This window comes from Muscardinus avellanarius, assembly GCF_963383645.1.
Source record: "Muscardinus avellanarius genome assembly, chromosome: 6".
NCBI lineage: Eukaryota > Metazoa > Chordata > Mammalia > Rodentia > Gliridae > Muscardinus > Muscardinus avellanarius.
In genome coordinates this window covers 46,509,967-46,534,614 of record NC_137791.1, presented here as the reverse complement: position 1 = coordinate 46,534,614, position 24,648 = coordinate 46,509,967, and the positions used below count along the sequence as shown (strand labels likewise).

Sequence of the window (24,648 nt, the reverse complement as noted above, 5' to 3'; positions counted from 1 at the left end):
TTCTCTGGATTCTTCCCCAGGTCACCACGACTTCACTTATGATGCTCTGGATCTCAAGTTTGTGGTAATCTCAGCCGCCACTACTCCTTTACTGGGTTGTATCACAAAGTCTGAGACCCAGGGAGTTAATTGAGGCTGCGCGAGACTGTGGGGGTGCAGGGCTGGGCGTTTTTCCATGGGGAGCTGCTACTAGGGTGTGGTATCTTTGCCACCACTACTCCTTCACTGGGTTGGACTGCAAAATCTCAGGCCCAGGGAGATTATCAAAGCTGTGCAAGTCCCTGGGGATGCAGTGCTGGGATTTCTCCTTTAGGGGCCACAATTTCACTTACAGTTATTTTGTATGCTTATCTGGAGCTGTCGCCATGCCCCCACTACTGGCAATATGGCACTGCTGTCACACCCTCAGCCATGAGGCTGGCGTATTTCTTTTCTGGATTTGAGTCCGTTCTGAGTCCCTGGAAGGTGTGATAAGCTTGGCCATTGGGAGTTTTAGACGTTCTTTGTGCTGAAAGAACTGCTGAATTATACCCAAATGATTTGCAGCTGCTCACTTCAGCTCCTTGTTTACCTTTCCTCTCTGGAGCCTGGTGCTGTGAGGCAAGATGGTGCCGGCGCGGCTCTGACACCACAATGTGGGGTAGTTTCTTTTCTGGTCTCTGGTTGTTCTTCTAGTCTTCTTTTTCTCTTTCCTTTGTGTTTATATTTTTATTTCTCTTTTGATAGTGTTTTCTGGCTATGAAAAGTGCTGATTTTGTGGCAATAGAGATTGAGTGTTAGCAGGACTCATAAACGCTGCTTTTCTTGGTTACCATCTTCCTGGAAGTCTTACTGAGGAATTTTCTACCAGTTTTTATATATTGGAGAGTTGGTCCTGTGTTTTCTTCTAGAAATTACGGAATTCCTGGTGTAATTTCTAGGTCCTTGATCAATCTTGAGTGGACTTTTGTTCAGTGTGAGAGATTGAAACCCTAGCTTTATCACAGAGTAATTATATCCAATACAAGTTATTTCATTATTTTAAATTACATGTATTCATCTGACAATGCAGAAACAGTACCAACTTCATTGAGCTGTTAGGAAAAATGATTGAAGTAATCAATAAAATTTATTTAGTACATAGTAATCAGTCAGTAGTCCTAATGCCAACAAATATTCACTCAGTGACTTTATGATATATAAAGTGATATGAAAAATATATGATGATCTCCCTAAAACATCCCTCACTTTCTTCTACCTAAAGGCTTTTGCATCAGCAGTTCTCTTTATAGAGTGATTTTACTGTTGTTTTCCCTGCCTGGCTTCTTCTTATATTAAGATTTCAGTCTAGTTACTTACTCAGGGAGGTCTTCCCTGAAAATTTAAAGTCAGATTCACCTATATATTCTATTTCCATTTTCTCCTTACCATTTATCACCTCTTTTATTTTTTTTGGTCAAACTCCCTTCACTTGAGTGTAAGTTTCTTCTTTGCTTTCCATTATGTCCCAGAACTTTGTTCAGGACCAGGAATGTAATAAGTGCTTGAAAATATGCATGCAGAGTTACTGAATTACTCTGTAGAGTTCCTATTGAAAGAATCAGAGAAAAAGACCGGAATTCAGCCAGGTGTGGTGGGCCAAACCTGTAATCCAAGTACTTGGGAGGCTAAGACAGGAGGTTCACAGGTTCAAGGATAGCCTCAGAAATGTAGCAAGATTCTCAGCAACCTATAGAGACCCTGTTTTAAAACAAAAAAAAAAAGGACTGGCGGTATAGCTCAGAGGCAGAATGCCCCCTGGGTTCAATCACTAGTGCCACAAAATGGGGTACTCAAAATTCACTTTTGGGGGAAAATGTATGCTGTATCACCACTAAACACTATTTTTAGTGAGTACCACTTATCAAGTTAAACCTCAATGGCTATCAATACTTATTCACATTGAGTCCTTCCTTTTATTTTATTTATTTATTTATTTATTTATTTATTTATTTATTTATTTATTTTGCAGTGCTGGGGATGGAACCCAGGAACATTCTACCTCTGAATTACACCCACAGCCCTATATTTTAGTCCTTTTTATGTTTGAAACAGGGTCTCACTGAGTTGCAAAAGGCCTCACTAAGTAGTAGCTGAGGCTGTCTGCAAACCGCGATCCTCCCATCTCTGCCTCCCACATGCTGGGATTACAAGCGTGTACCACCACGCCCAGCTCACATTGAGTCCTTTTAGAATACTAATATCCATTGCTCTTCACATTCCTACTAATGCCTATATCTGAGTTAGTTCCCAGTGTTTTTCTTCTCTAGTTTGTGTAACATTGAAATTGATTAGGGGGGGGGTGTTTACAAGGGAGGCAAAATCCAGCAAAGGAGTGTGGGACCAGACACTTTATTTTGCTCTCCTGGTCGAGGTCTGTCAACTGTTATTGGTCAGCAGAGTCATGCTTGAGAGAGGAAGTGAGGGCATTTAAGTAGTGGGACCTGGGGGTGGGGCCTAGTGAGGTAGGAGAATGCCAGTCCTTGACATCCTAGGTCTACCCCATCTTTGCTTCTGGCTTCCCGGGCTCTGGGGTCTCCTGTCCCAGCTGCAGGATCCCGTAAGGGTAAGGGAGGGGGATCCAACCCATCATCCTGGCCTTTTGGTGATAATTGGTCTACGACCAAGTCAATAACTACTTCTTACTGGCAGGGAGAGATTATTATAGGGTCCCCTTAGCCAGGAGAGGTTGAGTCATTCGGAAGTAGGCAGACAGGAGTGTGGCTGCAGCAGGAATTGATTGAAGATTACCTTGGATAGCTCAGTAATGTGAATCTGAATGAATTTTAGCAGACAAGGGACTAGCAAAAAGAAAAGGCCAGTCATGATAATGGGTCCCAGGAGGGGAAGGAGCCAAGCAGCTACTGGCACTTGGAACCATTGCAGATATGAGGTAGGCTGTCGATATAGTGTTTTTAGATCCTTGCTTAACCTGGTCAGAGTTTGGATATTTTCCTCTACTAGACCGGATTCATTAATGTAATAGCAGAATTCTTCCCTGAGAGAGACAAACACCATCCTTTTCAGCAGTGAGCAAATCCAAAGCCTGTCTATTTTGGAGCCAAGAGAGCTCACTTTCTCCCTACAGAGTGAGCTGTGGAACCACCATTGTTAGTATTCAAGGGCCTGAAGTAAAAGAATTAAAGCAGGTGTATAACGTCCCATTGCACCAGAGAAAAGTTTCCCAAGGGGCATGAGTGATGGCCAAACCTAATGTTGTGCCCTTTCTGGTTTGAATGGGGAGGTCAGTTGTGGAACCTGGGTTTCCATAACACTGAACAGGATTAGACCCATTTAACCCTGAGATCCACAAGGGAACATTTGTTAAGGAGTTTTGGCAAGCTGCAGTATGTGTCTCATTTATGGGGGCCAAGGCACTGCTGCCAGGAGGGGTCTGTGCAAGGAGGTGCAACTAAAGCAGTGGTTGACATCTGACTAGACCTGGGATGTGTTTAAAAACTTGACAGTTGGACCAAATTTTCAGGTAGAGATGGTTCATGTGGATAGAAGCTGTTCCTGCAGGGTTTGTTCTGAGTCCAGAATGTTGGTGTGAACCTGCAGCTGGACACTGGCCAGCATATAGGCACAGGAGATATATATCAAGCCTGACAGTCCTGATGCAAACCCAGACCAGTACAGTTTGCCTGTCACTCCTGAAGCTCATCTTTGGTCCCATGGGTCATAGATCTTGAGTATGACCTTATTAGTGTTTGTTCTGTACCCATGATAGACTATTTGGGGACTAATTTTTTCCCTGACCCTAGCACTTCAGGATAATTTAGTTTGATTCTGTGCATGTTGCAGTAGGCTTTGTAGCATCCACTGTAAACCTCTACCTGGATTAGGCAATATGGGTCAGTCTTCAAATGGAAAACATGCCTTTGGGTCAGGATCATTGGTAACGGATTTTAGAGAGAGTTCAATACTTATGGCTGTCTGGCATCCAGAGAGAAAGCACTGCCCTGATCCTGCCTCGTAGTTGGTCCAACGGTTTTGAGGGACAAATAGGTCTCCTGCACGGTAAATTCCAGATATAAACAGGTGGGCCTGCTGAAATAAAAGCATTAAAGAGAGTTATGCAAAAAAAAATGGAGCTTAGTGGACCCCAATACTGTACAGGAAAATTTTTCATAAGTCTGTTGTAACAGGGCCCCTTTTAGCCAAGTTAGATGATGCCAGTTGGGTTCACCCAGCAGTTTGGCAGGAGTATGTGTGGTGAGGATCACTGTGAAGGGCCCAGTTCACATAGTTGGAAATGTTTTGGTTGAATCGATTTGAGAAGGACTTGGTCTCCTGATGTAAGGGCTTTGGCTGCAGAATGTGAAGCTACTTCTTTAGAGTCAGGTTGGAGAAGATATCAGTCAGTGTGTTCCCAAAGGGCACCTGAGAAAAGACAAGGAAAAAGAAAGCCAAGGGAGGGACCCAAAGGGAGTGAGTGAGAAAGCAAAAAAGGGCAACCATACAGCAATTCAAAGGGGCTCATGAAGGTGGGCTTCGAAGGAGCGGCCCATGTGCAGGCCAGAGCCAGCAGTAGGAGTTCAAGCCATGACACCCGCAGCTCCAGGGAGTGTTTTGTTAGATGGTTTTTAAGAATGCCATTCATTTTTTCTACCTTTCCTGATGACTGTCATTGATATAGAATGTGGAGCTTCCAAGAAATGCCAAGGGCCTGTGCCACCTATTGGGTAACTTTAGAAGTGAAAGCTAGTCCATTATCAGACTGAAACAAATTAGGGAGTCCAAACTGAGGGATGATGTCCAAGCATAGAGCATTGGCCACTGTGCTGGCAGTCTCTTCCTTTGAAGGGAAAATCTCTATGCAATCTGTTAGGGTGTCGACCATGGTAAGAAGATATTTAGTTTTTTTGTGCAAGGGCATATGGGTAAAATCAATTTGCCAGTCCTGTCCTGGCAAATGTACTCTCATTTGGTGGGTAGGAAAAGAGGTGGTTGGTAGGCCTCCTTGGGGAGAAACAGTGGCACAAGTAAAACAGGAAGCACTGACTTTACTAATCACCTGTTGCAGGAGGGGAGAATAAAACAAGGAATTTAGGAAATGCTTAAGTGCTGTAGGCCCAATGTGTAGGGAATTATATATTAGGTTAATGACCACTTTGACCTGAGCCTCGGGCAGGGCAGTTTTGTTCTGTATTATAAGCCATCCATCCTCTGAGTAGGATCCCCCAAGTTTATAAGATGGGCCAGTGGGCTTGGTTGGGGTTGTTGTGACAGTTGTCTTGCCATCACTTTTATAGTTTCCTTTGGCAACCAAGAGGAGTCTGCCTGGTGGCCCCTACAGTGGATGATGGCCAACTGAGATGACAGAGAGAGGGAGTCTAGGAGCTTCTTAATTAGGGTGGCATTATTGGGAGGCAGAGACAGGAGGATCGCACAGGTTTGAAGCCAGCTGCACTGGCTTAATAGACCCTGTTTCCAAATAAAAATATAAAATAGGTCTGGGAGTATAGCCCAGAGGTAGAAGGGTTTCCAGGAACCCCAGTGCCACCAAAAATAAAAATTAAAAAAAATTAGGGTGGCATTAATAATGGGTGAGCTTTTAGTGGAGAGAAATCCCTGCTCTCTCCAAATTGAGGCACAATAGTGTGCTATTAAAACAATGTAGAATCAGTATATATGTTTGCCTGATTATTCTTTGCCAGGTGTAGAGCTTGGATTAGGGCAATCAGTTCATGTCTTGAGTTAGGGTGACCACTGCATAGGCTGCTCTCCTCTTGCCCCTGGTGTCAGGGACAGAGCTGCCATCAACAAAATAGATAACATCTGGATTAAGAAGAGGGGTATCCTGAAGGTCTGCTCAGGGTTTAGGTAGGGCCTCAATCATATCCACCCAGGACTGAAAATCAAGGGAATAAGAATCAGGACTTAGACCCTGGCCTAGTGGTAGAAGAGTGACTGGGTTGAAAGCTAGGGAGTGGGACATCTAATGTCAGGTTTTCTATGAACAACAAAGTTCCTGCATGTGGGAAGGGTTTAGAAGAGGAAGTTCTTGAGAAGACAGTAAATTCTGGAGCCTATGTAGGGAAAAAAATTGCAGGGGCAGCTGCAGACAAGTTTTCAGAGCCATTTTTGTGAGCACAGTAGCTGCTCCCAGAGCCTGAAGGCAGTGTCCACCCACAAGTAGTGGGGTCAAGCTATTTGGATAAGTAGGCCACTGGTGCCTGAGTTGGTCACAGGGCTTGAGTAAGCACTCCATGGCTATCCTTTGCTTCTCATCAGTGTATAGCAGAAAGGCCTTAGTAGGATTGGGGAGTGCCAGGGAAGGGATTTAAGGAGGGCTTCCTGAAAAGCAAGGAAGGTTCGGCAAACAGACAAGGGTGAGGTGAGGGGGCCATTTGGGATTTCTTTGGTTGCCTCATATAGTGGTTTAGCTAAAATGGCAAAGTTGGAAGAATCCCACAAAGCCCAAGAAAGATTGGATTTGGTCGGCTGAAGTGGGTGGCTGCAAGACCTGGTCAACAGTTAGTCTACAGGTGTTTGGGGTGAGATATAGGTCTAAGTATTGTAACTCTGGCACCGATAACTTGGCTTTATGTGGGGCTACTCTGTAACCCCTACTTCCAAGAAAACTTAGGAGAAGGGCCGTGTGCTGTTTGAACATTTCAAGGGAGGGACTACAAAGTAGAAGATCATCTACATATTGTAAAAGGGAACTAGGACTCAAGGGGCACTAGAGAATGTCTTGTGCTAGAGCCTGGCCAAAGAGGTTTGAGCTATCTCCGAAACCTTGGGGAAAAACAGTCCAAGTTAATTGTTGAGCGACCTGTGTTTCAGGGTCTTCCCACGTAAAGGTAAAAGGGGATATGGCTCAAGATGTAGAAGAATAATATAAAAACCTTTCTTGAGATCAGTAACAGAGAAATGATTGGTAGTGGGGGAAATCTGAGATAAAAAGGGTATAGGCATTAGGGACAACTGAGTGGATTGGGACCACTGCATCTTTGAGTAAGCATCGGTCTTAGACTAAGCAATAGATCCCATTAGGCTTTTTAACTGGGAGAATGGGAGTAATTTAAGAGGAATCAATGGGGATGAATAGCCCCTGGGCAAGGAGATGAGAAATGATGGATTTAAGCCCACATCGGTGATGGAGGGATATGGAAAACTGGAAGCAGGCAGGGAAAATAGTGCGGTCATGGAGGACAATTTGAACTGGGGTTTGGTGGGTTGCCACAACCAGAGTAGTGGTGGGGAGGGGAGTAGTAGTAGAGAGGGGAGGCTTGGTCATCTGGTCTTTGTAAAACAGCAATTTAAAGCATGTTAGGGGGTACAGAAGTGGCGAAGGAAAGAAATGAAAGTTTGGCCCCAATTTTAATTAAAAAGTCTCTTCCTAAAAGGGAGTTAGATAATGGAAGGATAATAAGGAATTGATGAGCAACCATATGGTTTTCCAAGTGGCAAGAGAGAGGTCCTGTAGTGCATGAGCAGGAGAGCTTACTGTCAATCCCTTATGCCAAGATTGGAGAAGGAAAACTGGGACCCCCAAAGGATGGAAGACCAAATAGGTAGCTTCTGTGTTGACCCAAAAGGAGATTGGCTTACCTGCTACCTCGAGAGTTACCCTGGGCTCAGCAAGGGTGATCGGGACTGACAAGTCCAGTAGCCATCAATCTTCAGCCAGACTAAGTAGGGCCAGTGGTGGGGCCTGTTCTGGAAGGGTGCTCCCCCTGTGTTGAAGCATCTGTCTGGGGCTCACCGCTTTTCCAAGGGCAATCACTTTTCCAGTGGCCCTCCTAGCTGTACACTGGGTACAGTCTGGGTGATGTGCATGGCTGAGGACAGTGCTTACAGTGTCCTTCCTTGCTGCACTTGAAGCAAACTCCTGGAGGTGCTTGTTGTTGCTGTCCTCCACCTCTAGGTGGCACTCATCATTCAGAGGGCTGAGCCACCACCACCAGCTGTAGGGCAGCTACCAAGGCATGGGCTTGCAAATCTACCTTCTGGTGGAGCCAGAATGTATGCTCCACTCAGCCTGTTCTTCTCGGGAATTAAAAACTTTAAAGGCCATAGTTAGCAAATCTCGAATAGAGATCTGAGGGCAGTCCTCTGTCTTTTTAAATTTTTTGCAAATGCCAGGGGCAGATTGCCCAATAAAATGGGTTGCCAACACCACAGATCTCACCTCAGTATATGGATCTAAGCAAGTATAGAAGGTGAAAGTCTCCTGAAGTCAATTAAAAAAAAAAAAAAACAGCTGGTTTTTTTTGTTTGTTTGTTTGTTTTGTTTTGTTTTGTTTTTTTATCTAGACCTTGGGTGATTTCCTTGAGTTTGTCTAGTTAACCTCCTTATAGGAGTTGGCCTGCATGCCATCAAAGAGGCATGAAATCATATTGTCTCTCTCTTTTATTCCCTCACCCCAACCATTTGGGGCTAGCTGGTAATTCCAATGAGGATTCTCAGAACGTGCCATGGCTGTCCCAGTAGGGAGGGCAGGGTTAGTCAAATAGGCCTGCTCAACCTGTTCTTGGGCAGCCTTTAAGGTATGATTTTGTTCATCAGGAGTTAAGGCACAGGTTAAAATAACATGAAGATCCTGCCATGTGAGATCATATACTTGAGCAAGATATTGGAATTCCTTAATAAAACTGGATGGATTGATGGGGAAAGAACCCAGTTTTTTTTAATTTGGGGAAGGTCCAGGAGGCAGAAGAGGATATGGACACAGACCACACCCTCCGTACCAGCCACCTTGAGAAGTGGGGCCAAGAGAGGAGGGGGGGTCCTTGGACTGGTTTGGTGACTTATGGGGGAAGGTGAGGGGGACATAAGGGTTAGTTTCTTAAGCGAGAATGGCAGGTGGGAAAGGAATAGTTTAGGATGATAGGCCATCAGAAGGAGCTTCGATGGTGGGTGGAGATCCTAGAGGGAGGGGTAGATGGTGGGAACTGGGTTTGGGGTGGTAGACTCTGGTGGTAAAGGGAGATTTGCTGTAGGCTAAGACAGTGGTTGGGGCAGTAAGGAGAGATCTTGAGGGTCAGAGGTGGAATCAGAAGATGGCATCTATGACTCAGCAGAATCAGAAATGGCAGCTGATGAGAGACAGGGGATGGAGGTTGGGTAGAACGGGTAGAGGTGTCTTGAGCCAGCAGGATATGAGTGATAGAACAGTGAGAACAAAGAGAGGGATAGGAGCGCAAGAAAAAGGAGGTCTGGACATAAGAGACTTCTAATCACTTACAAAAGTTGCTGAGATCTGTCAGGATATTGAAATCCAGAGTTCCGTTTTCAGGCCATTGAGACCCATTATCCAATTCGTACTGAAGCCATGCCATGTTACAATAGAAATGGAGGCACTTAGGGCATAAATCCTCCAACAGCCCCAGGGTCCAGAGATTGGCAAGGCGACAACCCAAAGGGAACTGGGGATCTGTTTTGGAATTTTGATTTCCCATGTCTGGTCTGAAGGCGAGAATGAAGATCAGGAGACAGGCACCCCTGTTATACTGATCAACGTCTGGGAATGAGGCCAAAAGGACAGGAGGAACGTCTCCACTCCCTTCTCAGGGCTAAAGGCGGACAACCTGGTTGTCCCGGGACAATTCTGATATGGCTGCCCATTTGAACAAAGAAGCCAGAGGCGATGACCCGCCAACCAGAAGAAGGGAAGGCAACTCACCCTGTCTGAGAGCGGTCGGTCCAATCAAGGGTTGGAGAGTCCAAGTTCCAGGAAGTAGAGAGGAGGGCTCTCCTCAGGGGCCCAGCAAGTCGGTCCACTAGGGAGCCACAGGGGGCTCAGAGAGGGAGAGGAAGACCCTTTTCCTGGGTTTCAGCCCCAGATATAACATTGAAATTGAGTTGGGGGCGGGGGGTCGCAAGGAAGCCAAAATTCACCAAAGGGGTGTGGGACCAGGCACTTTTTATTTTGCTCTCCAGGCAAGGTCTGTCAGCATTTATCAGTCAGCAGTCACCCAAGAGAGGAAGCGAGGGCATTTAGGTAGCTGGGGTCTAGGCGTGGGGGTTAGCGAGGTGGGAAAATGCCAGTTTGCCCATGTGGGGAGTGGAAGGGGACCCAACCTATCAGTTTGGTTATTGTCATAGTATCTAGCACTATATACATATGCCCCCATCTATATTTATGCCCCCATAAATACTATTTTATATATATATACATATACATATACATATATATATATTCATTCCCCGGTAAATATATATCCCCAGTAAATACTGTTTAATGATGATAACCTTTGCAAGGCCAATGTTGAGTTACTGTGCTCAATTTCATAAATAACCATCACATAATGAAGTGTTTTTTTTTTCAGGACAGTTAAGAATTTTATTCACAGCACTGCGAGTTGGGTGAAGCTTGCCGGGAAAGCTTGTCTGTTTTCCACACAGCATCAGTGGGAAGCCTTGACTTCTTAGAACACAGTTCTGTGTTCCAAGAGTCAGCATCTCAAACAAGAGAAAGGGGACAATGCTGTTTCTGTATTATACAGCCTAAGCTGTATAATGCTCAAGTTCAAGGGCACAGATACCATGTCTCACTGGGAATATGGTTTATCAATATAGTAGGATATTTCCAAAGGATTTCGGGCTGTGTCACTATAGATAGTCACCATTTTAAAGAAATGAAAGATATAAAAATATCAAAGAAGAAAATGAAAAAGCCAAACAAGAAGATTATGAAAAATAATATGTGATGCATGGAAGAGGCTATTTTTTTTAAAAAGTTCCTTGGCTCTGGAAAAGTTAGCACTCATCATTTTGGGCTACAAGAATATGACTTAACATAATTACTGTGAAACACCCCAAATTGGAAGCCAATGGAGTATTACTTGAACTCAAAAAGTAAATGAAACTATTAAGATATCTCTTCCTGTTAACCCTCTGAAAAGGAAAGGAAACAGTTTTCTAATTTTTTGTTATTAAAGCACTTCAGTTTGGTCTTGTGGACAACTTGGAAGATATTGTAGACTTTAAAAAAAAATACCAGAGCAAAGTAATGTTACTTTGTGTAGTATAAGTAGTATTTGAATGATGGTATTCTGAATTCAAAATGTTTTGTTCGTCTCAGGGAAAAACTTCAGAAATAAGATTTTCAAATTTCTATTATTTACTGTATCTAAGCCCTCCTATAAACAAAGCAGAAGCTTTGACTTGGTAAATAATATGGCTATACTTTTTTCAACTGTCTCTCAACCCAGCATCTTGCCTACACATTTTTAGTTATCAGCTTTTTAAAAGATGCCTTAGGCCGGGCATAGTGGCCCACGCTTATAATCCCCACGCTTGGGAGGCGGAGACAGGAGGATCGCGCAGGTTCAAAGCCAGCCTCTCTGGCTTAAGAGACCCTGTTTCCAAATAAAAATATAAAATAGGTCTGGGAGTGAAGCCCAGAATTAGAAGGGTTCCATCCCCAGTACCATAAAAAAAAAAAAGATGTCTTAGAGATAGATGTGGGAAGGTAAGAGGTACATGCTATTTTTAGTCAGCATCTACAGTAGAGTAACATTAAAGATCTTCCCAACCTATTTTCATTTCTTTCCTCTTGGGTAATCTGATTTTGCAACAAATTGATTGCTCAACCTCCCCATGTCACTTTTCTATAAAATCAAAAAAAGGTTGCTACAGTCCCAAGGTGGAGAAATGGTTCCTTTCTAGAAAGGGTGACAATCAAAGGTCAGTTCATTAAACAGAGTGATTTATGAGACCTCTAATGCCTTTTTCTGAAACACTGTGTTCAAAACTTAAATTGATCGTTTTTACTGGTAAGCCTGTTCTTTGAAATTTTATTTAGAGAAAAAACTAAAATAAAATGCATTTTATGACTGATTCTGAAGAATTTAATTTTTTCCCTGAGATTTAATTACTAGGAAAATCGCCCACTTTCCTGCTACACGGCACCTCATTTCCTTGAACTAACTTTCACACATAAAAAAGGAACCTACACTGAAATTCTGAAATCTCAATTAATCAAAGTCATATGTTTTAGAAGTACCAGATTGAGCCTGTGGGAAAGACTGAGCTTGAAGTTCAAAATGCTTCATTAGAATTCCAGTTTCCCTACTTATCAGCTCAGTGTCCTTGAGCACATGCTAAGTTTGAGCAAACTCTTTAGTGCTCAGTGTCTTCATTTGTAAAATAATGAAAATGTTGCCCAGCCTAACCACCTGGCAGTTTTGAGGTTAGAGGATATATCAAGTATGCAAGTGCTTAATTAATTGTAAAGCATCAGAAGTAGAAAGTCTTAATCATTTCAAAAGCTTTAATGAAAGTCATATGGATTTTTTATAAATTATAGTTATTAAATGACTTTAAAATATATTGAACAATATAGTTAATAAGATGTATTCCATAAGTTCAAATACAATGTTTTGTACTAAGTACACAAGGTATAAGTCCATTAAGGACAAAAGTCAAGTATCATACATCTTTGTATCCCTAACATTTTCTAAGTAAGCCATGTTGTTTGGCTTATTTGTTGAAAGACTGATTGAGAATAATATTTATGACATCATTTTCCAGTAAGGAAATATAAATTGGCTTATTTTAATATTATGAATTCCTCCTGAACTCTTCTATCTTTTTAATTGATAATTATTCAATGCTCCAATAGTTACATTACAAAATTGCCCAATGAAAATACTATCGCACTGTTATACTGTTGCTGATTTCATAGCCTAAAACAGTAGGGTGCATGAATGAGGTTGAAGATATCAAGTGATTCTTATCCACTATTGCAAGGATATTTTTGTTTCAAGGCCAAGGTGACTAAGAAATTTAGTGTGCTAGCCTTCAACTGGCTTTTTTTTTTTTTTTGTGGATTTGGGGATGGAACCCAGGGGCATTCGACCTCTGAGCTACACCACCACCCCCGCCCTATTTTTTATTCTTTATTTTGAAACCAGGTCTCACTGAGTTGCAGAGGGCCTCACTAAGTAGCTGAGGCTGTCTGTGAATCGCGATCCTCCGGCTTCAGCCTCCCGAATGCTGGGATTACAAGTGTGCGCCACCCCGCCCGGCTCAACTGGCTTTAATTTTTTTATTTTTATAAAGATTGTTTTTTTGGCCGGGTGTGGTGGCTCACTCTAGTAATCCCAGCATTCGAGAGGCTGAGACCGGAGGATCGCAGTTCGCGGACAGCCTCAGCTACTTAGTGAGGCCCTCTGCAACTCAATGAGACCCTGTTTCAAAATAAAGGATAAAGTACCACAGGGCGTGGTGGCTCAGGCTTGTAATCCCCAAGCTTGGGAGGTGGAGACAGGAGGATCGCGTTGGTTTGAAGCCAGCCTCGCTGGATCGAAGCCAGCCTCTCTGGCTTAAGAGACCCTGTTTCCAAATAAAAAATATAAAAATATGTCTGGGACTGTAACTCAGAGGTAGAAGGGTTTCCAAGAAGAACCCCAGTACCACCAAAAAAAAAAAAAAAAAAAGAAAAAAGAAAAAAGAAAAGAAAAAGGATAAAAGGCAAGGGGTGTAGCTCAGAGGTCAAATGCCCCTTGGTTCCATCCCCAGACCTAAAAAAAAAAAAAAAAAAAAAAAAAAAAACAGACTTTTAATTGGTTCTTTAAAAAAATATAAAAATGAGCCAGGGATGGTGCACACCTGTAGTCGCAGTACATGGTAGGCTGAGACAGGAGAATCACAAGTTCACAGTCAGCCCCAACAACTTAGTGAGACCCTGTTTCCAAATAAAAAGTAAAATAGGGCTAGAAGTATAGCTCAAAGGTAGAACACACCTGGATTCAATCCTTTGTTTTTAATTTTTATTACTGCATTGTATTTATACATCATAATGGGGTTAAAAAAAAAAAAAAACTTGTGTAGGCATAAATGCACACATCACCCAGCCAGCCTCCACCCAGTCCCCACCTCACTCCCTCCCATGCTTGGTTTAGGGGTTGACTTCTATATGAATAAGTACATCATGCGCTTTAAAGAGTTTCCTTCTCCCCCTCTCCAATCCCCATAGTTAGGTTGCCTTATTTGCTCCTCTATAGGATTTCCTTTTTCACCTAGAGTTCCTATGACCCCATTCACCCTAGCTTTCACATATTAGGGAAAGCATCCAATTCCTTACTTTTTGCAACTGACTAATCTCACTTAGTATAATGTCCTCAAGGTCCATCCATTTCCCTGAATATACTGCAATTGTATTTTTTTTATGACTGAGTAAAATTCCATTGTGTACATATCCCACAGTTTTGTAATCCATTCATCTGTTGATGGACATCTTGGCTGGTTCCATAGTTTGGCTATGGTGAATTGTGCAGCTATGAACACAGATACACATGCATTAGTTTGGTAGTTTGGTTTCCTATCTTTTGGGTAGATACCCAGGAGTGTATTGCTGGATCGAATGGTAGATTTGTTCCCATTCTTCTGAGGATTCTCCATACTGTTTTCCAAAGTGGTTGCACTAATTTGCAATCCCACTAACAATGTTTTAGAGTTCCCACTTCTCCACATCCTCGCCAGCATTTGTTATTGTTTGTGTTTTGAATGATTGCCATTCTAGTTGGAGTTAGATGAAATCTCAGGGTAGTTTTGATTTTCATCTCTCTGATTGCCAGTGATGTTGAACATTTTTTCATGTATTTATTGGCCATTTGAATTTCTCCTTTCATGAAGTCACACACACACACACACACACACACACGCACGCACGCACGCGCACATAAAAATGAAAGGATTATTTTAGAGTTTTACTATTTCCAGCATGCTATCTCCAAAATTTAAAATGAAATTGCCACTAAAGTGCCCCTAAATTCTATGTTGCTTCTTAGTTTCATGCATCTTGGAAGTAGCTGTAGGAATTCTGTTCCTGACATTCTAACATTTAAAGTCTATTCATACAGCTTTATTTTATTTTATTTATTTATTTTGCGGTGCTGGGGAAGGAACTCAGAGGCATTCTACCTCTGAGCTATGCCCCCAGCCCTATCTTTGTATTCTTTATTTTATTCTTTATTCTTTATTTTGAGACAGGGTCTCACTGAGTTGCAAAGGGCCTAAGTAGCAATCCTCCTGTCTCAGCCTCCCAAATGCTGGGATTACAAGCATGCAGCACCACGCCAGGCTCTTCATACAGCTTTAAATAGCCACTTCCTTTTTACCTCACAAGAATTATCAGAAACTTTGTCCTGCCCTCCTTAATTGGAACACTGTTTCATAATTGACCTCTTTTATTATTTCAGCAAATATAATATGGATATCAAACCTGTTTTCATATTTAATATCTGTAAAAATTAACACTCAGTATCTGGAAATAGAGTTTAAGTCACAATTGAAGAAAAATTGTATTTATTAAAATATACTGAATATCTATTATGTCAAGATTTCCCCCTTTAAAAGTAGAGGGAAGCCTTAAAGGTATTTAAATAAGGAGCGATATTTCAATGGGTAGATTTGGAAGGGGCTTCCGTAATATACTCAGGTAAAGCACAACTCAGAGATTAGCTATGGCACAAAAAGAAGGTGATGAGCATAGCGCTGTAGAATTATATCAAGGCTTCCCCTTCAGGAGCCTGGAAAGAAAGTGAGGAGATTCCAATAGAGTGTCCAGATTTCTCCATCTAGAACACCAGGTTTCAAAATGACACTATAATTAAGTTGATTCTATTTTTTCTTAACTACATCACTAATGACTGAGCATCAGCTAAAGTTGGATGTCCCAGAGAATACTGTAAGTAATTTTATCTCATTTGAAGATGTATTCTATCAAGAATAAAAATGATCCCAACTAGCTTTATTTAAAAAAAAATAGCATGAAATAATGAAAAATATCAGTGCTGGGTTTTTTGGTAGCATTAGCCTCTGAGGAGGTCTAAGCACATTAAAATATTAAAGCAAGGCCATGTTTCTTAGCACAGAGAGGGAAAATAATAAGCAATACCCTTTTCCTTCTAGCTATACCTACAGTTCCAGGTCTAGTCAGTCTTCTACTACCTCCCCATTCGATCCCTCATCTCAAGCACAACTGAGCTCATGGTGATTTTCTCTAGATAAGCCAGACTGGTTTAGTCATAACCTTCCCTGACCATTCTGTCTGATAGATTTTTGCACCCCTTTTTAAAGGGTCAACCAAAATACCCATAGTCCCAGTAAAATCCTCTCTAATATCTCAAGCTATTAGTACTTCATATTCAGTACAAATACCTTTGCACAAAATTAACATGCATACCTTCTTAGGTACCCTTTTGGTACCCTTTTAGTTCCTTAAAGACAGGGATTATGTCTTATTCATTTGGAGGGGATATGCCCTTAGCAGGTGAACATGTGTGGGTGTATATGAAGTACCTTAGTGACTGTTCCAGTTGTGAAAACTGCAGCTATGCTGGGAGTGGAACCTGGGATTCCCTGTCCATTGCTCTATAAAAATAATAAAGAACCATTCATCACCTTGTCTTTCTCAATGCTATTAATCAAGGCTCTTTTTAAACATTAAAATTTGTGGTCATTACCTTCTCTCTTATGCATCAAAGTGTAAACCTATGTATTCAGTTGTCTTACACCTTCTCCAGAAGAATGATATATGCTATATAGATTTTTGTTGAAGGAATTTGCTTTTTCTTTCTTGATTTTATAGCTTTTCAAGCCAGATGTATGTTTTTAAAAAAAAAAAAAAATCTCCAGCCAGGCATAGTAGCGAATACCTGAAATTTCAGTGTTTGTTAGGCTAAAATAGGATCACAGGTTCAAGGACAGCCTCAGCAACTTAGCAAGACCCTGTTTTAAGTAAAAATAAATAAATAAAAAAGGGACTGGGTGTAATTTAGGGGTTGAATGCCCCTGAGTTCAATTCCCAGTGTCACAAAACAAGTCTCTAGACTTATTTGTTTTTGTCTCCATTTTTAATTATATTTTTAAATATTCACAGAATATAGTTTTTGAAATGCTTTAAAAACAAATAGCAAAAAAATCTGTGGTAAAGTCTAATATGTATCCAATTCACCATTTTCCTTTTAAAATTAAGTTTTAACATATAAGGTACTTTGTTCCTTTAGGTTAAGAAACAAAAACATTAGGAGCTGCCTGGTTTTAGACATAAATTATTAGACTGAGTACATATTCTGGCTGCACGTGTGTACATTTCCAGTGATTTTTTTTTTTGCATTTATGTTATTTTGGCCTGACTTGAATTGCTGGTATTTAAACATGGCTTCTCCTTAGCCTAACAGTTAGCTCCTTTACTTTCTTTGGAAGCAATACAAACAACACTAAAGTTGTCTAAATAATCAGTTACCTTCTAACTTAAATTAGGCAGCCTCTATTGCAGACAAATTATATCACAGAACAAATGGCACCATTTGTATGAAAATATTCTACTCTTGTGTTTCTTTTTTTCATTGCACCTAAAGAATCACCATGTTTTAGTTGAGCTAAAAGTACACCGTAATTTTATGCTTCGAATGTGTCTTAGTCACAAGGTTACTGGATAAAAATAGACAGTAGGATGTGATTTTTAAATTAATACCATATCTCCAAATACCACTTTTTACCTTGTTGAATATATTTTAGATCCTGTTCATGTTTCCAGGAGCTTCATAAAACTGGAATGAAAGAGGGAATGCTTTATTAGAAGCAATTTTCCCTTAAAGCATTTAGGCATCTGGCTGCTGTATTTTTAGCTCAATCTCTGTGAATATTATGTGCAACTTAATAGTCTCTCTACTTAAACACAACCCTGAAAAGTATGTCTTTGCCTTCAACCTTCATTTTAGCATGAAGTTTTTTTATATGTAAAGATGCAGGCTTAGCAGGAAAAACAGATCTTTATCAACATTTGCTCTTGAAATAGACCTAAGTAAGTTAGGTAATTCTAAATTTCTAATAGAAAAATGGTATAGGATTTGCTATTAGATATTCCATTTAATATGCTTTCCTTTCCTATATTCTTGTCCCTAACAAAAAGATAATTCCTTCTGACTTTCTCTTATAAAATCCTTTGGCTAGGAACTGTTTTGAAGTCCACAAATAACAAAGAAAGAAACATCATAAAGGTTCCTTGCCTCACAATGGCTTCTACAGCAGTATTTGTAACGCTAGTTCTCCAAAGAGCCTCCGAAGACTCCCCCCACTCTACCCCTTCGTTCTCCTCTGTTCATGTCCTTCCTCCAAGTTAAATCTGCATTGCCATAAAAAATAAAAGGCATATTGGGATGGTTAGAGGAATGGCTAGATTGAAGTGATAAGCCAAGTTCAGTGAGTTGTTACGGATAACATCTATGTGGAAGGATGAAAAAGGCATGGTTTGGATGGTGCTACTGGGAAGTGGTGTGGAACCTGTAAGAGATACTCCCTAGTGGGAGGTCATAGGGTCACTGAAGGCATTGCCCTCAGAAGGAAATCACTGGTCTTCTGGAATGAGTTCTTTTCAGGGCAAGCTAATATAAAAGCCAGAGTCTGAGACAAGTCTTTCCCAAGCTTTCTGCTTCACCATGTCATAGGCCCTCACAACAGCCAGCACTGAGCTGGTAGGACTTTGAACATCTAAAACTGTGAGCTAAATATATGTTTTTCTTCTTAAGTAGCTCATCTTGGATATTTTATTATAGTATGAAAAAGTGACTAATACAGAGGTGCTCACTGTAACATGCTTTCAAAAGTACGATATGTTTGAAATTGTCATAATAAAATGTCTTAGGAGTGGTTTTCTATGAAGGGTAGGATTAGAGAGTCTTTCACTTCCTGTTTGTTTAAACTTTTACAATTATATTATTAAAAATATAAAGATGAAGCTGGGCATGGTGGCACACACTTGTAATTTCAGCATTTGGGAGACTGAGACAGGAGGATCTGGGTTCTCAGCCAGCCTCAGCTTAGTGAGGTCCTTTGCAACTCTGTAGATCTGAGGTAGAATGCCCCTGGATTCCATCCTTAATACAGAAAAAAAAAAAATGAAGATAACTTTTTTAAATCACATTAAACTGTCTTCACAAATGAAGTCACCAGACTATTAATTTGTACCCTCTTCATGTTTAAAATTAAAATTGAAAAAAAGAAAAATAAATAAAATAAATTTTAAAAATTAAATTAAATTAAAATTGAGCCAGGCGTGGTGGCGCACGCTTGTAATCCCCGCGCTTGGGAGGCGGAGACAGGAGGATCACGCTGGTTCGGAGCCAGCCATACTGGCGTAAGAGACCCTGTTTCCAAATAAAGAAAATATAAAAAATAGGTCTGGGAGTGAAGCCCAGAGGCAGAAGGGCTTCCAGGAACCCCAGTACCACCAAAAAAAAAAAAAAAAAAAAAAATTAAAATTAAAATTGGGCCATGCTAAATAATTAAGAATTTGCTTAAGTAGTCAGCTGTATGGTGATCACATCATTAGAGTAAGGAATAGTTACATGAATTATAGTGTATTATCAGTAGAATACTATGCATCCCCTAAAGCAGTATAGAAACAGTATAGAAATATTATAGAAACAAACATACTGACATAAAAAGATATTTATAATATGTTTATCTGGCTAGGAAATTAAATTTTATGGCTATAAATGTTACCTTTGAATTATGAGATTATAATTTTCTATATTTTTCTAAAGTAAATTTTTTCTAATTTGTTATTTAATTTAGTAACAAAAAGAAGAAAAATAGAAAAAATACCATAGAAAAAATAGAAAAAAATACCATGTTAAAATATCAAGGATATCTTTGAATAATTTTTATCAAACCACTCTTGTAAAAAATGCATTTAAAATATGTAAAAACAATTTGAATAATATTTTATCAAACCACTTGTAAAAAATGCACTTAAAATATGTAAAAACAAATAGTTATTCATCCTTCTGAAGATATTTTTACCTACTGGCTTTTGCGAGGGAAGTTAAGATGTTTTCATGCTACTGGACCCAAGGCATTTTATACTTAGAAATGCTCTATCTTAATCTCTAATTGCATTAAATTTCTATGTCTGACTCATGAGGAAAGAAAGCTTCAAAATGGGAAAGGGAAAATCTAGTCTCTCTCTGAATATAGTAACTCTTGATATAGTTCAGATAATGGGATACCCATATCTCAGGGTTTCTGAGTTATTCTACCCAAAAGAATTCAGAGTTCAAGGATGGTCTATTAAATAATAGAAATATTTTATTTATTACTTATAAATTCATCTATAAGGATATTTAATCAATATGTTGAAGGTAGGTAATCTTTGCAATGTGTCTGAGAAGGATAAAGGAAGATGAGGATTACTGGGTTGTTTTTTTCTGGGTTTTTTTTTTTTTTTTTTTTTTTTTTTTTTTTTGGTGGTACTGGGGATGGAACCCTTCTACCTCCCAGCTACACTTAGACCTATTTTATATTTTTATTTGGAAACAGGGTCTCTTAAGCCAGCGATGCAGGCTTTGAACCTACACGATCCTCCCGTCTCTGCCTCCCAAGCACGGGGATTATAAACGTGCGCCACCACGCCCGGCCCTGGGTATTTTTTCATCTAGCCAAAACTGATTAAATGCCTTTTTTATGACTTTGAACTTAATGTCAGTTATTGTTTCCACTCTTTTGGAAATATTTCTTTTTACTTAAAGTTGGATAGGAACAAAAGTAAAATAAGCAAAAATAGAGGTAATCGCTGTGTTCCAGTCTTCTAGTCGTCTCATAGTTAATTATATAACAATTTTAATTCAGTGTGGGGGGTTAAGGGGGAGTGTATGAGTGTGTGCACATATATCCACCCCTTCTCCTTTATGCTAACAATTTATTCTAAGTACGTCTACTTGGTCCCTCACAATGTATGTTTTTTTCATCTCTTGTCTTTTCTAGGCAAAATGTCCAGTGACCGAGCTTTGAGGAAGCAGCAACAGTTAAACAACCTTGTGTATGTGGTGATAAATCAGGCCAAACCTGGTGACAGAATTGTGGATTTCTGCAGTGGAGGGGTATTATATATATCTCCTTTTATTCTTTTTAACCTTTCAGAGACTATGTAACTTTTCTATATTATATTCAAGTCATGGTTTTATTTGACAGTTTGTTGTCTTCTAGACATTCTAATGAGCAAAAGCCATGAGGACCCAAGTTAACTAGCCTCCTTCACTGACTTTTTCAGGGCCACGTTGGAATTGTTCTTGCTCACATGTTGCCATCATGCCAGGTAAAGTCTGAATAATAGATAAAAGGAAACATTTTAGGTAAACACAATTCAGGGAGCCAAGTCTAGCTTATCCCTACTCTTTGATTTCCTAATCATTCACCCAATCAAATATGTGGCACACGCATTCTTTTTCCTTTGAAGTAAACTTCTAAGATTTAGAATCTTAAGGGGAAAAAAAGTAAAGTAGGACCCCAGTACAGTTATCAGGTTTTTTTTTTAAAGATATATATCTTTAAGTAAGTTTTAAATGAATAGTTAACTATTCCATCATTAAAATAATTTTGATTAAGCTAATTTAATTTTCAATATAACTATAACTAGAAATGCTGATTTCTAAAACTTGCTGAACATGCTCTTTTGATTAATTGCATTAAAAATGTTAACAACAATAACTAAGCTTTATAAAGATGAAAAAAAAAGAACCTCAAACCTACCATATTGACCCATTGGTCTGCATGGGCATTTACTATTACAAATTTTAAACTGCAAGTGCAATTTTAGTTCCCTGCTTCCCCTCAATATTGTATCATAAATGTTTTTCTGGTCACTAATTACATATCATCATATTTTAATGACTATACAATATGTTTAAAAGTGTATGTACCATGACAGGCGTGGTGGCACATGCTTGTAATCCCTGCACTTGGGAGGCGGAGACAGGAGGATCGCGCAGGTTCAAAGCCAGCCTAGCTGGCTTAAGAGACCTGTTTCCAAATAAAATATACATATATGTATATGTATACACACACACACACACACACACACACACACACACACACAACATATATATAGGTCTGGGAGTGTAGCCCGGAGGTAGAAGGGTTTCCAAGAACACCAGTAACACCCCCCCCCAAAAAAGTGAATGTACCATAATTTATTTGTTTGTTATCAATGCTTATGAGAAGTTTGTGCTGCTTTTATTCTTCTGCCATATTAAATCAATTCCTCACAGTGACCATTTTTTAACATAAAAGTCTTGGGGAGAAAAGTCAATATTTTTTTTTCACCTTGGGCCTTCCTATGTATTTCTCTTATGCCTAAAACATCCTTCCATTCCCCTAGCTAATTTCTGTTCACTTTTCAAGGTTCTTGTTAATGTGTTTCTTCCCCATGAAAACCTTCTTTATTATCAGTTCTAAGTTCTTCCACTGTGAATTGTTTGCCTTTCATTAAATACTTATTACACTGTATTATTATTGCTTATTTCACTACTGCCACTACAACATAAGCTTCAAAAGTTCAAAGACCTTGTTAATTTTTATATCAGAAGAGGGTAGAGGATCAATAGAATATGTTCTATAATATTATAGCTGTGAAATATAATGATAATGATTTGTTCTAATGTCTCAGTTATATGACTGAATGTACTATTTTTTACCTGATAAAAATCTAGATTACATTAATAGAAAACAAGGAATTATCATTAATTCGGGCCAAGAAGAGAAGTGATGAACTAGGCTTAAGCAACATTTGGTTCATTCAAGCAAATATGGAATATTTTACAGGAATGTTTAACATTGGGGTAAGTAATCAAGCGATTTAAATTTTTTTAATTAGCTAAATAAAAATTATATTCCTTAAAGTAAATAGAGGGATAATTTTATATTCTTTCCTGAACAAAGAAATCTATGACTTTCCATAACTGATCTATAAAGTATAGCATATTGGTTAAGATTATTTAACTCATAGCATTTCATAACTAACAATATGTATGTCTTTCTTAAAGCAATATTTTTCTCTATGTTTCATAATCATCTATAATAGCTTTTTTCTTCTTCTGTAATTACCCTTGTCAAGGTATACAGAAAATAAATTTAAATTACTTAGAAGGCCAAACCAAAATTAGATTCACTTTTAAGAAAACATTTGCCTAGGAAGGTAATTGAGGCATTATCATAGCTAAATCAGACTAAATTCATCAGAAACTCGACCTCTTGTGTTAAATATATTCTAGTAAAAATAGTGTGGCTAGAGTGGATCAGAATAACTAGATACTGGGAATGCATTAAAACTGTATTTATCCATAATTTTATAACATTTCAATTAGCTTGGCTGGCATTTATCTTTGATTAACAAATACTTTTCTCTTTTACTGTTATTTTTAAATAGAAAAATTAATAATATAAACAAGATTTTAAGGAGAGAATTTTAAAGCTATAACCCACTACTATTGTGTATGTGTATGTGTGTGTGTGTGTGTGTGTGTGTGTGTGTGTTTAACTGAAGATTGAACCCAGGGACATTCTACCTCTGAGCTATACCTCCAGCCCTAGTTTTTTTTTTTTTTTTTTTTTTTTGAAACAGGGCCTCACAAGTTGCTGAGGCTGGCTGCGAACCTGTGATCCTCCTGTCTCAGCCTCCTAAGTGCTGGAATTACAAGTGTGTACCACCATGCCTGGTTACCCAACTACATTTAATAACCTTAAATAGAGTCAGGTGAGTACTATTAAAGTGTTTTCATTATCGAATGTACTATAATAATGACATTTAATTTTATTATTCAGATTTACAAAGATTTAAAAAATATTATTGCTCATGGGCGACAAGATTCAGTGAAATGAAGCCTTCACATATAGGAGCTTGGACAGCTCCATCTGCATGGTGTTTACAATAATTTTTTAATGACATGAAAAATTGGTTAACATGGTAAACAAAGAAATAATATTATTTAAACACAATGCTTAAGAGCATAGATTTAAACATTGGGCAACCTTATGTTAAAGTCCCAACTTGGCACTCAGTAGCCATATGGTCTTGAATAGCTTATCTGAACTATTTATCCTCAGTTTTCCCTTCTGTAAAGTGTGCATAAAATACTTATTGATAGGATATTGATACAATATATGTAAACCACTTAGGATGTTGCCAGACAATTAACTAAGCCTCTTAGGAAGTACTCAATAAATTGACTGTGGTGTGTGTGTGTGTGTGTGTGTGTGTGTGTGTGTGTTACTGGGTATTGAGCCCAGGGGCATTCTCCCTCCAAGATATACCACTAGCACTTTTTATTTTTTGTTTGGAAACAGGGACTCACTAAGTTACTCAGTCTTGCTACATTGACAAGGCTGTCCTTGAACCTGAGATCCTCTTGTCTAAGCCTCTTAAGTACTGAGATGAGAGGAGTGTGTACACCACCACACCTGGCTTTACCTTGAGCCTCTTCATGTGTACAGAGTGGTCTCAACCATGTGAAAACTGCATTAAAAAGTAGTAGGTGTAAATTATGCTAATATATTAATTTTTTTTGGTGGTGGTACTGGGGTTCCTGGAAACCCTTCTACCTCTGGGCTACACTCCCAGACCTATTTTATATTTTTATTTGGAAACAGGGTCTCTTTTTTTTTTGCGTTTTTTTTTAATTGGTGCACTGTATTCATACATCATAGTGGGATACAAACTTTTGTAGACATACATGCACACATCGCCCAGTCAGCCCCCACCCGATCCCCATCCCTTCTTCTCCCCATCCCTCCCTCCCATGCTTGGCTTAGTGGTTGACATCTAGTATTATAGCAATTTATCCAAAATTAAAAATGATAATCTCACATAACAGTTTCATTTGTCTGATACC

The 24,648-nt window shown here is 39.4% G+C and overlaps 1 protein-coding gene across 1 annotated transcript in view; it reads left to right on the top strand.

The window, feature by feature from the left end:
- The window catches only part of GSTCD (glutathione S-transferase C-terminal domain containing), a gene marked incomplete at its 3' end in the record, with an annotated part of 150,044 nt that overhangs the window by 105,373 nt on the left and 20,023 nt on the right, over positions 1–24,648 (top strand). The window contains exons 5-7 of the mRNA XM_080698005.1: positions 20,747–20,862; positions 21,033–21,077; positions 22,471–22,599. Coding sequence (XP_080554131.1) covers positions 20,747–20,862; positions 21,033–21,077; positions 22,471–22,599 — 290 coding nt within the window. The remainder of the gene's footprint in view (positions 1–20,746; positions 20,863–21,032; positions 21,078–22,470; positions 22,600–24,648) is intronic.